This window comes from Lonchura striata, chromosome 8, assembly GCF_050655825.1.
Source record: "Lonchura striata isolate lonStrDom1 chromosome 8, ASM5065582v1, whole genome shotgun sequence".
Taxonomy (NCBI): domain Eukaryota; kingdom Metazoa; phylum Chordata; class Aves; order Passeriformes; family Estrildidae; genus Lonchura; species Lonchura striata.
Window position 1 is genome coordinate 22,987,141 of NC_140710.1, and position 16,053 is coordinate 23,003,193.

Consider the following 16,053-nt stretch of genomic DNA (forward strand, 5'->3'; position numbering starts at 1 on the left):
AGAATGAAATTTAATTTTCTGTAGCTCAGAAAATGTCCAATCCTGCAACGTCCTGTGCCATTTTCAGAGAACTTATCCATGTCAATCTTGTAACAGTTGAATAGATTTTTCGCTACACTGACATCAGCTAACTGATATACTTGTAGCAGCTACCCTGCTTTGAAATTAGAACAGGACAAGAGCCATAATTTTATTTAGCTCACTCATTACAAGATTAGTTTCTGGCATTACCCCCCAGAATAAAACATGTCTGGAGAAAGAAGTTAAGAAATTCCCATGCATCTATTTAACAAATTTGTAAAAAAATTCCATACAGATTTTACATCTAGCCTGAAACTGTGTTGACAAAACACCCTGTGTGACTTATACTGCTGAAAGTGCACCAGGGAAACATCAGTGGAAACCAAGATTTGAAAGGAAATGCTTGCCCAGGAGGAAGTTAAACAGAAATGTGTGGCATACACCAGCAAAGGCTCACAGCCATCCCTGACCACTGCCCTCCCAACTCCTTCCATAAGGGATTTTCTCCTGTAAGTGGGATTAAGAGATCATTTGCACTATTCTACTCTTAAATCAGCCCCAGAGAGGAGCTCAACATCAGAGAGGGCATCATGGCTTATTTGTCTGAAAGGTGCTTGGCAGTGGTTTCATAGTTACCTAAGTTAAAGGTCTGTATGCAACTGTGGGGCCAGCACGCTGCTTTTAAGACCTGTTACAGTTTCACTGGAAGTCTTCTGGAAACAGCAGCAGGTTCTAAAACTGCCTTAGAGGTTTACATTAACATGAACAAACTGAAATACCATCCAATAGCCAAGAATCATAATCTATAAAGTATGCAAAGGTAAACTGAGGAACTATGAAATTAAACATTAAGTTACTCATTGTAACTTAGCTAGAGTTTGTAGAACAGCATGTCCCCAGAACCTCTCACAATCACATAGAAACTCAGCCCTGCCCCAGGCACCTCAAGAGCCCCAGTTTAGACAGGAGCCTGCAGCTGCCATCACACCAAGGTTGCTGGTGTCCATCACCAGCCACACCTGCTCCTCAGGGTTGAGTGATGATGGATTTTGTGTCCACTGGATGGCCACAGTACACAGAGTATCATCATAAAACAGCAGAAAGCTTCATACCTCTTCAGAAGGCTGCAAGCATCCACCCTTCCTGTCCTTTAGCCCAGCCTTTTATCCCCTCATGTTCACACATTGCACTGTGTGCCTCTGCTCCCTTTGGTGGCTGCTCAGTGCCCCTGGACACTCCCTGGCTCATTGCTGTCAGTGCTGCTCACCTGCTGCTCACAGCTGAGCCCACTGGGGATGAGGCTCCCACAGCCCCATCCCAATCACCACACACTGTGTGCCTACAACTGGGAGCCCCTAAGGGCTGACCTACCCCCCAAAATATCAAGTCAGGTTTGTTTAGCTGGGTTTGATGGTCCATGAGGAACGTTGGAATCACTGCTCATGAGCCAGTCCTCCTTGCAAGGCCCTCAGCCAGCACTCACATGGCTGGTTATGTCTGCCATGGCTGTGCTATCCCAGCATCTGGAACCCAGGGCCAATAGCCAGTGCCTGCCCTTCCAGTAGGATACAGCAGATGTTTTACATTCATTCATACAGGTAAAGCTTAACAGGTTCAGTGTTATTTGTTCAACACTGCTGCTCACAAGGTATTTAGAGAGCTTGTATCCTTTCATAGCTGCATAATTCTCAAATATTTATTTTCTTGCCTATTTTACCCCCTTGCACAGCATAATCAACATTTACACCTGAGGAAACAATGCTTCATCACATTTTTTTATTTCAGGCCATTTTCAACCATCCCTTTTACTGTTTTCATGGAATCACTGCAATGATTCAATAGCATAAAAGGTCTAATTCTGTAGAAAGTTCTGTTCCACCTATTGTAAGAGCTAGAAAATTCCCTATTTCCCACTTTGTGTATTTGGTGTAACAGACATAAATTAAAGACATAAAATTATAATGAAGTAACATTACAGACAGTACCCACACATAAGAGAAAACAAAAGCCAAAAGCCTGTGTTATTCACAATTGGTGGTCACTTAAAAAAGAGTATGTGACAGCTCTGGCTGAAAACAGTATAGAAGCTGAAAACCTCAGTGATTCAAGGCTTTGAAGTCAATGAAGTGCAGAGTCAGGATCTTATTCAGCAAGATACAGGAATACATGCCTAACTTCAAACATCTAAGTAGGCCAGCTCAATTTATCTGCATTATGGCACCTTTATATAAAAATGCAAATGAGAATCAGATACATCTACTTCAAAGAGCATCTCCTGAAAGTACTCTGAAACCAGATGGGTTCAGAACTGAATTACACACACTTTATGGCCATGTGAAATCCTAGGAAGGTGCTGCCTTATACTTCAGTTCCAGGCGAGGTTATTCTGTGCTATTTCTCAGAACCACTTCATTTGCACATTTCTGGGCCTCTCAGAAGATCATAGGCTTCCACCTGAGTAACGAGGCAGCCTGAGTTAGAGGTGGTGTAATATAACATTACATTCCCACAAAGATCTTCGCATGCGAAAAAGCCTCCAAACTAGTTAAATGCAAAAATGATATATGAATATGAATTGTCAGATGCTCCTGGTCTGGAAGGATGCCGATTTTAACAAAGCAGAATCTTTGCATTGTTCAAAAATTTAGAAAACAATAGCAACATGTAAAATATTATGAAGCAGAGCTTCAACTGGCAAAAACTCAATTTGCAGATCTGTGCAAGTACTGTCAGCTACAAACATGTGTCTGTGTCAAACTGCAATGAAAAGGAAGATATTACTTCATTTACTAGAGGTTATGAATATTTGATAGAGACTTCTCTATTACCTTAATGAAATCCCTCAGGGACATAAAAAAACAAAGTTAGCTCAGGGTAGTATCTCAGCAACACAGTCAACTTAAACCTAAGGTGGTATTTGTTCCTCAGTGCAGAACATAAAATGAATTGCTTGGTACAAATAGTTTTATAAGTCAATGAAATTAGCTTGTAGACTGTTTTAAAAGGTTTTGGCAGTAAGATGAGTTTACTAATGCCAGTAACTTTGGGAGAGTGCAGCACTATATGGGTGCTGATGGCATTATATTTGCCTCCTTTGTGCCACTGGTGAGGTTCTAATGGGATTGTCTAACAAAGACATAAAATAACCTGATCTAAGAGTCTAGTCTGTATTTCACAGGGTTTAGTAATTTCTCAAAAGTGTTGCAAGGACAGGCTAGATAATGGGAAAGTTAGAATAAATTAAGAGACAAAAAAAATTTGTGCAGCATGTAGACTGTGCACAAAAGTTTGAGGGGAAGTCTGTTACCTTGAAAACTGCAACACTGCATGAATTCTCTTACTCTGCATCCTGGTCTGCTATTTTTTTTTTTTTTTTTTTACAAACTGTATAATTTAAAAATTTTGTTCAGATTATAGGGGTTTATACTTGAGTTTAAAACAAATAATTTAAAACTACAACTACCTTTTTCTACCTTTCTATGCATTTTCAGTCTATACATGAACTGATGTTTTAATTTCTTTGCTGTATCACTGTTTCCTATATGTATTTGTAAAAGACACACTAAACAGTACAGATTTTTTAAACCACCTTTTTCAACTGGCCATTTCTCATACTGTACATCAGGTTTGCCTCTTAGTGCTCTACTCATCTACTTTCTTATTCAGTCACAGTTTCCACTTATGAACCTCACTGGCACAATGTAAGGATGAGCCTCAGTCCTGCAGACACTGAAATTACACCTTTCAAAAGACAAGTGCTATTATTTGCATTACTTTTCTGGGGGTGCGAAACATAGTTCAAGCTAGCATATATTTTCACTGAATCAACATATTAAGAAGGTAAAAAGAGAATCATGTATTCATTACCCTCTCCACCCAGAGAAGAAAACACAAAAATATATGCAAACCCAAACAAATACTCCCAGAAGCTTTTGGGGTGTTGGCATTTCAAATAAATTTACTGTGCATTCCAAAGACATAATACTGTATTTAGCACGCTACTGGCTGAAAAAGTACTTCAAGGCATTTTACTTCCATAAGATGTTCACAGCTTCAGTAGTTTCATCACCTTTCAAACCCTCCCAAAAAATGGTATTGCCTCCCAGCCTTCAAATTTTTTTGATTGTATTCTGGAAGAGACAAGAACTTGAGTTTTTAAGGAAAATGGGCAAATAACTGTTTTGCTAGTTAAGGCACTGAATTTCTATTGTGCATTTATGAAATATGACATCTTTAGAAATTTGTTTTGATCCTTAAAATGAAAGTTTAAATCATTGTAAATGTCACTACTTGTCTGTGTACTGAGAAATTATAACCATTCACTTCAGCAGGGTCTTCATGTAATGATTTACCAGTCCCTCTTCCTCTAATTTGAACTATTTTTTGCCCCCAGTCTCAAACTTTTTCATGCTGTACTGTTCCTCCAGTATTCATCTTCGCTTTTCTTGCAATGATGTTTAGACATCTATCAAATTCTGGGGTTTTTTGCAACTTTGTTTTGTATAGCAACAAAACTTCTGCAGCCTATCTTGTATTCACAGACATAAAAATACCGTGTAAGGTATTCTCAATCCCTCATTATTGTATTACCCAATCTTCACTCTATGAATTTTTTTCTTATTCTGCAGCTGTAGATGACATTATATTTCCCTATGTGTGCTACCAATGACAGTGAGTTCAGGGAAGCTCAGATGCAGAAATCATACTTGGCTGTGTTGTCACAACAATAATCCTATGGGAGCAGCATAGGCCTCTGAATGATCCCATTTTTAATGTTCACTGCAACCCAGGGTCTCTATCTTAGCACCACATTCTCCAGTTCCAAGTAGACAGTGAGCAATAGAGCTATTTCTAAGCTCTAGACCTGTCATTTCATGCCACCTCATTAAAGGTTGTTTTTAAATACCCCACGGACTGTACAAAACATCCACAGAGCACAACTGAAAACTGAATTTCCTCCATTGTCAGCAAGAAGGCTCTACTGCAGTGCAGTCCCCCTGCAACAAGAGGATTGGCAATGGACTGAAGCAAAATCTTCCTCTTTAACAATCTGTACTGCCTAAGTACTGTAAATGCAGTCCTGGGACTTGAGTGGTGCTGCTGTGAACAGTCTCAGGTTCATTAAGGCTCGCAAAGCGCTGCATTGCTAATTCAGGGCTGGCAATGGTACTTCTGTCACATAATGGACAGCTGCAGAGAAAAGGGACCATTCAGGCTTCTGATGAAATGGCCCCATTCAGTGGTTTCACTTGCCATTAACTGAGGAGATGCTTCTCTCAGAGATTAATTGAGAGAATGTTTGTTCTGCAGGCATTTATGACCTCAGCTACCCCTGCACACATAAATGTTCAACCAAAACTTTGAGCGCTACTAAAATACCAATCCAAAGACTATAACAATCAAAATAAACAAGAACTAGAGACAAGAGAACTCAGAATAATGCATAAGGTGATTCTGGAAGGATTGCATTGCAGCAGCATAAAATCAATTCCAGTCATTCAAGTCTAAAGGTTATTCTCAGGATCATTCAGTGAGTGTTTGTCAAAACACTCATTTGTTGACACATCAGAATGGCACTGTTTATCAAATATTGATAACCTGTATCATCATCATCCCCTTATATTCAAAACAGAACTATATTAGTGGACAATTGATCTCACTCATATCAGATTGGTATTTCAAAAATCCGAACCTTAAGGAAGAAGTGAAGGCTAAGGAATACAGAGAGCAACAGAATACAGAAGGTCTTTGAAAAACAGAAGTGAGCCACAGATGTCACAGGCTATAACTAAAGTACCATTTTTGGCACAAAATAAACAGAAAGTAGTGGCTCTAATGTAGAATGTATGCATTGACACTGCAACTGACTTTTTCTCTGCACATTTGATTTCAACATGTAAGCTGAAGACAAATCTTGCAGGGTTAACTGTGGCAATTGCCACATCCTAAACTTTCTCCAAGGCATAAACTAACACTTTAGCTACCTGCATTGTAAAGAAATATTAGTGTTATTAAATATTGTTCATTGCTGATTCTACTTACAAGCATATTTTGAAACAAAAAAAATCAGCAGGGTCATGAGGACTGTTTACAAAAGAAGCTTGAAAGTCCTAATGCTGTTCTGAACAGTCTATGTCCACCCAAATACTTTTATAATATCACTGAAATAACACAAGACAAACAAGCATTGCCAAGAGCTGTCTGAGACACTCTTTGATCCCTTTGGGAATTACCTCCACAACAAAACAGCGTTTGGGTTCCACCACCCAACTTTATTTTTGCTCTCCCTGGAAGGCACTGTCACACTCTGGCTCAGCAATGAGCTTACCTGGGTTAGTCTGTTGTGACCCAGAGAGATTCTTTCAATACTTGGTAAGACTAGTCAAGGTTTAAAAGCAAAGTACATTGCTGTAAACCAATAATAGTTTATTTCATATGCAACTCTCCTACACAAACTCCATCACTGTTGTGCTAAATTGTTTCAAGAGTTGCAGCTGCTAAAAGATCAAGTGATTGTACATATCAGTCCTTCATAAACAACACAAATAGAATCCCAGCAAAGCTTTGATTGAGCTCAGAATCCCAAGTTTACCTCCTAAATCCTATTTAATAAGCAGTGTCTGAATAGGATCAGTCACAGCATTTGCCCCAGTCATTGTCAGGGATACTTTGACCTCAAACAAGAAGTTTACTGAGCTGCTTGGTAAGTAACATACCCATAATGATAAATAGATTTGTTCTGTTTAAAGACACCTGGCCTGAGTGTGCTATAAATACATACACATCAACTTTTAAATCTTATGGCTCTTCCCTTGGTTCCACTTCAAATTATTATTGTTTCAGAAAATAGTTCTATTAATTTATTTTTTTTTTAATTTAAAAAATTTCAGCCTGATCTGTTTCTGGATTTCTAATCTGAGATGCAGATAGGAATGGGAAGGATCTTTAAAACCCAATTCTCTTATACAATCAAACACCTGTGCTTATCTCTTTCTAAAATATTTCAGTGCAATTTATTCTCTACAGCACACACCAACAAATAATTCTTTTTCTCTCTCCCTGTCAAAGGGCAAGGCATGCACCAACAAATGCAGATCATCAATTTTCATATGATGTTTTCGTCCTTCTCAACATTCATAAGTAATGCTTGGTAATAGAACATTTTTTGCCCAAGCAACAGGACAAAAGACAACAAAAACATATAAATCATACTATCACTCGATCTGCTGCTGGATTTTTGCAGCCCCGACTCATGAAGGCAAGGCAAAAGCACTGACAAGAGTCCAGAAGATTTCCATGAACCTTTACAAGAATGTCAGTGACTGACATCAGTTGAGCATTTATTCGACTCTTCAAGAAGAGATTAACCAGGGCAAGAGCAAATATATCTGCCCATTTTCAATTGATTCAGCCTTAATTAAGAAGAATGAGAAAAAGACAAGTGCATCTGATAGCACCCTGTATTACCCTTTCATATGAATTTTGGTCTTAATTCAGTTTTGAATGCTGGAATAACCTATCTGATCCCTGTGAGGGCTCCTCTTGTCATTTGCCAAGTTCAGTGTTTGTCTGACAAAACCCTGCAGAAAATATTGAATAAACAATCATGAAAATGAGGAACAGATAGAGATTTATGAACACAATCTGCAGAAAAGGAGATCTTCCAGGTATGCCATTCATTAGAGCTCTGCATATAAATTCCACTGAACTTCAAGGAACAATTCTGATAACTCTAAATTGCATGGAAGCAAGGGCCTTCACTCTTTGTGGTGCATCACTGGAGCAAAAAGGCTCCTTACACACTTACAAGATACTGAAGGATAACTTGACCCAGCCACAAAGAGACCTCACTTTGATTAGTCACTGATGAGAAAAAAAAGCCAAGTTGATGTGATTAAAAGGAAAATTCAGTACAGCTACATTTATAATTGTGTGCATGGACACATTTTTGGAAAACACTACACTACTGACAAACTGAGAACCAATTTCAGATTGAGTTAACAAATGCTACAATAGGAATAAATTTTCATAACATTTATCTATTAAATAAATACGTAAACCACTAAACATGTAGAAAGGAGAAATTGAAAAGAACAATAGAAGTGAGTTATCTATACTTGAACTCGATATTAAGATATCACAAGCAGCTCCAGTATAGTTTATTTCATTAGCGAATAAGAATCATTCCAACTCTGTATTGTTTGAATCCTTAAACCCAGTTGGCTCAGCTCAATTTCAAGAAAGATGACACACCCATAGAATTATCTAACCTCCAGAGTTTGATACAAAATAATAACCTTTTTTTTCTTAGCACATGAGTGATATTCATGAATTTAAACAAGGATTAGAACTTGAGCTGGGATCCAGATTTACAACCGTACACAGATTTAATTCTTGCTTGTTTTCAATACTGCAGGCATTTGTGTAGCAGCAGGCAAGAGCCGTGCCAGCTGCATTGTTTACTCAGAAGGCAGAGAAGGAGCTTCCTCCACCCCTTTGCCTCTCAGCCCCTGTTAGCCTTCATTTCTCTTCCTAGAAATAGTATCATGTCCTTCAAAATTGAGGGCCAGGGGTGTGCTGGGGAAGAAGGGGCTGAGGAACAGAGAGGTTCCTCAATTTAACTGTATATTGTAAAAAAAAAAAAAAAAAGCACCATATTTTCAATTAATTATAACGTTTGTTATATTTCATAAAAGCCCTCTGATTTATAGGATTAGACTGCACATACATCTGTATTTCACTGAGCAAATAATTCCAAGACAGAGACAGTGCCTTGCATAAATCTCCTGACAGTCAAACATGTAACATTAACAAAGGGGTAGCTTCGATTAAGCCTCACTGGAATATCCTTCACCCCATACAGAGCAACTTCCAGGTTATGAAGCATTCTTAAAGGACCTTTGGGAGAAAATCAGGTAATATTGTGCCCTGCTACTATCAAAGTGCAAGGATGTGTAGCACCTATAAAAGTGGGTTGTACCTAAATGGAAAGCATTTATTTTCTAGCAAGTAGGTAGTCAACAAATTTCAGCATCTGGTAGCATGACAGAACTTGGATGCAATGATTTTTGAGCAAGAATCTAGTAGAGTTTTTCCTCATTTTAGCTGTTGGGGTTTTTTATGTGTATGTGTTTGTGATAGAGACAGCTTCCTCATGCTATTTTTCCTCTTCCCCTGCTGAGGAGGTGAACCTCATCTTCCTCTATACAGCACAAAGACATTTATTCTTAAGATAGCGCTTGTGGATTTGTTTTGGAAAACTTGGACACTTTAGGGAATAAACCCTTACAAACAGAGCAGTTATATGTAGGAAAGAGGCCTCAGCTCAGAAAGAAAAGCTTCTAACATGCATAAATACAGCACTGCTAGGCTCAGGGCTCAGGCTATTTCAAACAGCTGTAATTTGGCAGCTCATCCCTCAGCAAACACTCAGAGCCAGCAGCCCCAGTCTTCCAGCAAAACACTTCATTGTCACTGATTCAGCCATCACCTGAAGGTGCATACATATGTCCAGCTTTTGCAATCTGCAGCTTCACAGGGCAGAAAAAGGCTGTCAACTTACTCTGATTCACATCTTTTTTCCTATTCTAAATCCAGGTTAAATTGCAGCTGGCATTTGTAGGTGATGCTTTTCCAACACTTCTTCCTCTACACTGTATCTACCAAAGAAAAATTGCTCTGACTGCTCACTCCTGTGGAGAGCCTTGCCATGCCAACAAAGCAGTACAGACGCAATGGACATTGTTCTCAGGTGTAGAAGTCAATATTCCAAGGGAAAAAAATGCCAATCAAAGGAAAAAAAGCCCATAAAAACCTAAGTCTCAAAACCAAAGATAGAAGAAGGCATTTTATCCCTGTACCTTTTTCTCTACAGAAAGAAGACACAGCACACAAAAATGTCAAGGAAAAAAAAACCAAAAAACTTGGTAATAGAAACTGCTCAAGACTGAAACTGAAGGAATAGCTGCAAGATGAAAAGCCAACACTTCAGAACAGCTACACCAATTTGTATAAAGTAAGAATTAAAATTAATTTTTCACGTTTTTGATGATTCTTAACAGTTGTAAGAAATAATACCCTGCACAGCCACTAGAAAGCCTTGGTACAATATTAATTTCATCAGGATTTTTCCAAAAAACTGTATTTACCTAAAACTTTAAGGAGAAAGCATAGAGAAAAGCAGCAAAAGTACTACAGAATTAAACAGAGACAGGACTGCCTTTTCCTAATAAAACTGACCCTTGAAACTTTATTTAGTTTTTAAATTGATTTGCTTCTTTGCTTTAAAACTGTTAATTTAGTGGTTTGTTCAAAACAGAATAGATTTGCTGCTCAGAGAGTTGAACAGAGTTTGGATAAAACTACTAACCTAGCAGTAGATGATAAATACAATGTAGACCACAAATAGAAGTTTCTAGAATTCTATCCCTGTTTCCACAATTCAAAATTAGAAAGCTGGATTTTAGCCCTCTATATACTGCCCAAACCTTTGGTTTACAGACCAAACAAGGAAAACTCAATGCCTGAGCTAAATGCCAAAACACTCCTGCAGCTTCTGTTCACTCCTTACCCTCCACATGACCTAGAGAGGTAATTTGAATTATTCCATAGACTCCATAGGAGACACCATCAGCTTTATGTCAGTCTCCTCCATGTCTGGAATCAGGGAGCTCTTTCCCACAGTGATAAGTGGACTCTACAGGACTTGGCCTGCCTTTCCCATATTTTTCCTTGCTAATGTGCAGGAAAAGACACAGGCCTGCCAAGGGTATTTAATGAAGTCTCCATAAAAGACCCCCCAGCATGCAATTCCATGATGGTTTGCATTGCCACCTAACAACATTTTGTTATGCACTGCTTTCAGCTCAGTAAAATGGGTATACAGAGATTTGTAACACGCCTTTAAGGAGCAACAAATATAGCTAAAAATTAGTCTGAAACTGTGCATGGCTATACATTAAGGCCATATTAAATCCTATTCCTGAGAGACAGCTCAAAGTACTGTTTCTGCCAGCTTCTTGTCTTCTGTCATTTCTGATTACTGATGCAATATGTGTCAATGTTCAATAATGACTACTGAAGTCTTCATGCTTGATTGCTTAGGATGTCATAATCAAAGTACAAGCTTTATTAATCCTCTCATCAATAGAAGCCACAGGGTGTCTGTCACATTTCATTTGTGTGTGCCAAGAGTAAATAAACTGCAGCAAATGAAGAGTGTGTTTATAAATATGTACAGATGTCAAGTGCTTTACACAGTTACCCATGCTGCTGTTTCCTATTATAAATTTCCAGACTTTACACAATACTGATTGAGCCATACTTGAAGATATCTCTGTTTGCATGGATATTTTACACCAATTCTGAATAAAATAAAAAGAGAAACTATTAAACTAATGGCCGAGTGGGAAGAATATCATATCTCAGTCTGTCTCACAACATTTATTCAGCTAGCAACTGGTTATTAGGGCAAACCACAACATCTGAGAATCTGATTTGCAATGACAGGCCAATGTACAATGTGTTAAACATTATACTTTCTGGATTTTAGGCATTCAGGTAAGAGATGGAAGGTACTGTGCTCAGAAGTGCACCATGCAATCATTGCACTTGGCAAGCTGGAGTTACTACAGCTTTATCAGGACTGAGGGAAGCTCACTGAGATACAGAGCAGATTATAGTGGAAGACAAAGCACGACTAGCTCACTTCACACAGGGAAAGTTCAAGGCAAGAGGAGATAATGTTATTTGCTCATATCCCTGTGTTTTCTTCCTGGCTCAGTTTCTTGATTTGGAACATAATGGACTTGCAAAAATTTGTAGCAATCCACCAGGGTCTTCACAATAACAAATTATTTGGCGATAAAAACAGTAATCAAAATTATCTGTAATTGACCATTTTAAGGTGATGCATGCAAGATAAAGATAGCTGCAATTTATGCCTGAACACAATGATTCCTGAACATTAACATTCAAAAATGAGACTCAGGAGTTGAAATACATAGTTCTAGTGGGGAAAAAAGAGTGATCTCAGTAATGTTCAGAGAGCAAACCAAACACTATTGACTCACACTGCGTGCAGAGAAGCAGAGCCAGGAGATGAGATGCAATAATATCATCATGCAAAACCATGGAGCACTTGGATTCTGCCTGCTGTGGCAGCTCTGATTCTCACATAGAAAACAGTGAAATGAAGATCTAAAGAACAAAGGCATGGAGGATCAGTGGCAGGAGATCAGTGCCATATGCAAGGAAAAATGAAATAAAATAGGACATTTTAGCTTGAGAAAAAATGACTGACAGAAGAGAACAACACAGCTTAAAGAAATATAATCACAAACGTCTCTGAGAAAGGTTGTAAAGCTTATTTGGTCCTTCCCACTCAGGTGAGAGAACAAAACTAGAAGGTTGTGAATGCTGAAAGCTTAGATGGCTTCAAAGAGTTTTTCAAACAAATACTGAAGCATAACCCATCCAGACTAACATAAGAATAGGAAAAGTCAGCAATTTAATGTCTCTAGGAACACAGCTGGAAAGAAGAATGCATCTATCCATTGCCTTAGTTTTTTCACTGGGAAATCATTGGGAGTACTTGCCTGAGAAAGATCACCAGGCTAAGGGATGTTTAGTTTAAGAAACTAAGATTAATTTTCATTTTTTACATGCATTAAAATTACTTATGTAGAGTTTTTTAATATTAAGAAAAAGAAACAGATTATTATAACCCTATTTACACAAATATTTCCAAACACTTGGATTCCAAAATATCCAACCAAAAAAAACCTGGTATTCTAATGCTCAGAATCAAAATGAAGAGCTTTAATGCATATTAGAGGTCTCTGCATTACTGACTTATTTTCACTGGCTCAGGTTGAAAAGGGGGCAGACATGGCTGCCAAAGGAAAGGATAATGGAGAAAAACAGGAGAAGTGGAATGACGAAGAAAATACAGAAGATGGAAAGCAGCTTTGTGGTAGAATGGATCAGTGTACCCTCCATGCTGCATCGAAGTCTGAGTGCTCAGTTTAGAGCTCAAAAGAGGAAACAGGACAGAGTGAAAAGGCACCTTCCCGCCCAAAGAGGGAGGCAATTCTGTGTGTGACAGGGAATAAACTCCACCACAAGGCAGTCCTGGAGGCTTGTGGTGCTTGTGTCTGCCCAAGATCCCCACTAGTGACCGTGTGCCAAGAGCTCCTGGGGGAGCAAGGCAGGCTGTGACAGAAACAGGCCTGGGGGATCAGAGCACATGGCCTGGACATGGCTGGACTCCTCTGCAGAGATCACATGTATTCCTAGCCAAAAGAAGGAGAACAGACATTGACAGCAAAATCCCACTGATGCACCTCCAGGGACACTAAAACTGTATGTGAAGCAAATGAAAAAAAAAAAAATACAACCAACCACAACACTAAAAACCCAAACAAAACCCCACCCCCCAAAAAAACCACACTGTTAATTTAAATTAATAAATTTATGCAAAAATACCTAAATTAATTCACTTTCTATTAAACTCGTGAATGCAATACCAAATCATGGCTCAAATCCTAGCTCTGCTCATGGGCACTACAACACTGTTTTGTTGATGTGACCCACTTGGTGCTCCTGCTCCGTGTCTCCAGTGAAGCCTGAGGTGTTGCCAGGTGCAGGTCCTGGATTCTGTAAGCTCAGTGTGGAGCCTTGCAAGGCCTCCTAAGAGATGCTCCTCAGGTGTGCCTTGCCTGAGCTTCATTTGGTGCAGCTGTAACAACAGTTTTTCCAGTTGAGTGTTTATCACCAATTTTGCTCACACCTATCTTTCTATATATATTATATCATATATAATGTATGTTTCCCTTGGCCTCTCAACTGGATTTTGAGTCTAACATTTTGCATGCAGTCAATAGTTTAGGGAATCATAAACAAATGGAAGCAAAGATAGGCTCTGTTCACAATTTTGATTATCTGCTCAGAGCAACAGTTGTAAACACCTCTCATGGTATCTCATATTTCAGAACCATTTAGGTCCCAATTATCCTCAGTAGCATCTAATTAACGCCTGCTGTTCTCTACTAGAAGTCAACAGTTATTTCTAAATTTATATCCCTTTTATAGCCTGACACCTGAAAGTTAGGAAAATAAAAACACATTTTTTACTGGAATTAACTCAAAATTACCAGTTAATTCAGGTACACAATACATGAACTTCTTACATCATCATTCAGAGAAATCAGACTTTGCTAATATACCAAGGGATAGCTCCTTCTACAAACACACTGAAGTAAAGCTTTCACAGTACTGTATGAAGTTTTGTTTACTAAATGGTATTCTGTGGGTATAAATAATTAAGTCAAATACAAAGATGGTAGCTTGTTAAGAATGGAGAAAGCCACAATTAAACAGTTTTTAACCATATGATACAGTAATGATACATAAAAGAATAAGAAAAGCCAATAAAAACATATGCAGTCAAGCTACCATTTTATCAGTTTCTCTGGCTCTCCTTTCCTGCAGTCACACACATCCTGTGGTGTATCTGAGAGATTACAACCTGCATTTCTTTTGTCTTTAGGGGGAATGGAAGAAACCCAACAAAACAGCAACCAAACCAAAACACTAAAACTCATTAAAGAGCACTCTCTTTGAGAAGGAAAAAAAAAAGCAACAAAAAAGTTGATTTGTGATGATTTAACAGGAGCTGATGTTGTGAAAGTCAGAAAGTCAGTTCTTTTGTAGATCTTTGTAGCCAATGGAAATTTAAAAGCTCTTGGTATCCTGTTTACCCAGCATATTACACAACAGATTGGTGTTCCCCTGCCTTCCAGCCATACTCTTTTAGTTAATAAAAGTTTAAATTAGACATGTCTGTAATTTCAAAGGCAAGCTACATTTCAAGACACAGTCTTTTCAGGTTAACTGATACAAGGACAGTATTTTTTTGCTAATAAATTTGAAACCCATTTTCAATTTTCTGGCCTGTACCCAATCAGGTACATGACCCCACAAGAACAGCAATATTTTTTGTATCTTACTTAATCATATGTCTGCAAGGAAAATAAAATCTCCTTAAATCTTAGAACAAAGAGTTAATAGATAATTATGTCATGAAGCTTTCAAATGCCTTATCCAGGATGGAAGATCAGGCTAGATTTCCTGCTTTCAGCCAGAAGCTAGCTAGCCTGTTGTGAGGATTGACTGACAGACTGCTATGCCAGCAAGGCAAAGCCAGTTTACTACACCAGTTTAGCAGTACTTATAAGTCACTATGCTTGTGCAAAATTTTCCACTCTGACCCCTTTAGAAACACAAAGGGGCTCTGATTATTCTCCTTACATTCTGGTAATGTCCTTGTTAGCTCTCCCCTCCTCAGAGGGTCAGAGTGACCTGACCTGGTGTCTTCACTTCTGCCCTTGAGTTCATTCTCCCAGGGCCAAAAGCTCAGCTCCTGTGGCTGTCTGCTCCCCAACAGCCTGTCTATGCAATTCCACTGAACCAGAAGCAAACCATAGACATAGGAAAGTCATAGAGATGGATTACTGCAGTATTAATTAGGTAGGATATCTCACTGGGTCAATTCAACACAGTTGTACGAATGTTCTCATTTGTAATACAAACATTTCTGAATTTTGTGGGTTTTATAAACAGAGATTCAGGGATCATTCCCCATCACATGCTGCACCCCTGTGCCAAGTATGTCCATTGATTTCAGTAGGATATTCAATGTGTAAAGTGCTAGGATTGATGAAAATATATGGAAAATGCACAATTTCCATACTATTATTTATTTACGTATAATTTCAGTCTAAATTTATGTATGATACCAGCATTAATAGCAAGGATTCTTATCTACATCATATCCTACTGGAGAATGCAGTTTGGTCTATAAGACTAACAGGTGTGGATCAGGAATTTTCATTTGCAGACCAAATAGAGGGTATGGAGGCCATTCTTAATTTTTATTCCTACACAAACAGGCAAGAATGATGCATCTTTTCTACCAGTTAACAGCCAGCAGATTTGAGACAACACATTCTATCAGAAAAATACAGTGTTAGA

General features: G+C 38.5%; 1 protein-coding gene across 1 annotated transcript in view; it reads right to left on the reverse strand.

Annotated features, from left to right (window-relative positions):
• Positions 1-16,053, reverse strand: part of LOC146766776 (uncharacterized) — a 372,272-nt gene that overhangs the window by 16,220 nt on the left and 339,999 nt on the right. Inside the window, exons 8-9 of the mRNA XM_085586012.1 lie at positions 13,615-13,759; positions 1-13,313 (exon numbers count right to left, since the gene is read on the reverse strand). The exon at positions 1-13,313 is cut by the window's left edge and continues 16,220 nt beyond it. Of these exons, the coding sequence (XP_085442138.1) occupies positions 13,192-13,313; positions 13,615-13,759 (267 nt within the window). The 3' untranslated portion in view covers positions 1-13,191. The remainder of the gene's footprint in view (positions 13,314-13,614; positions 13,760-16,053) is intronic.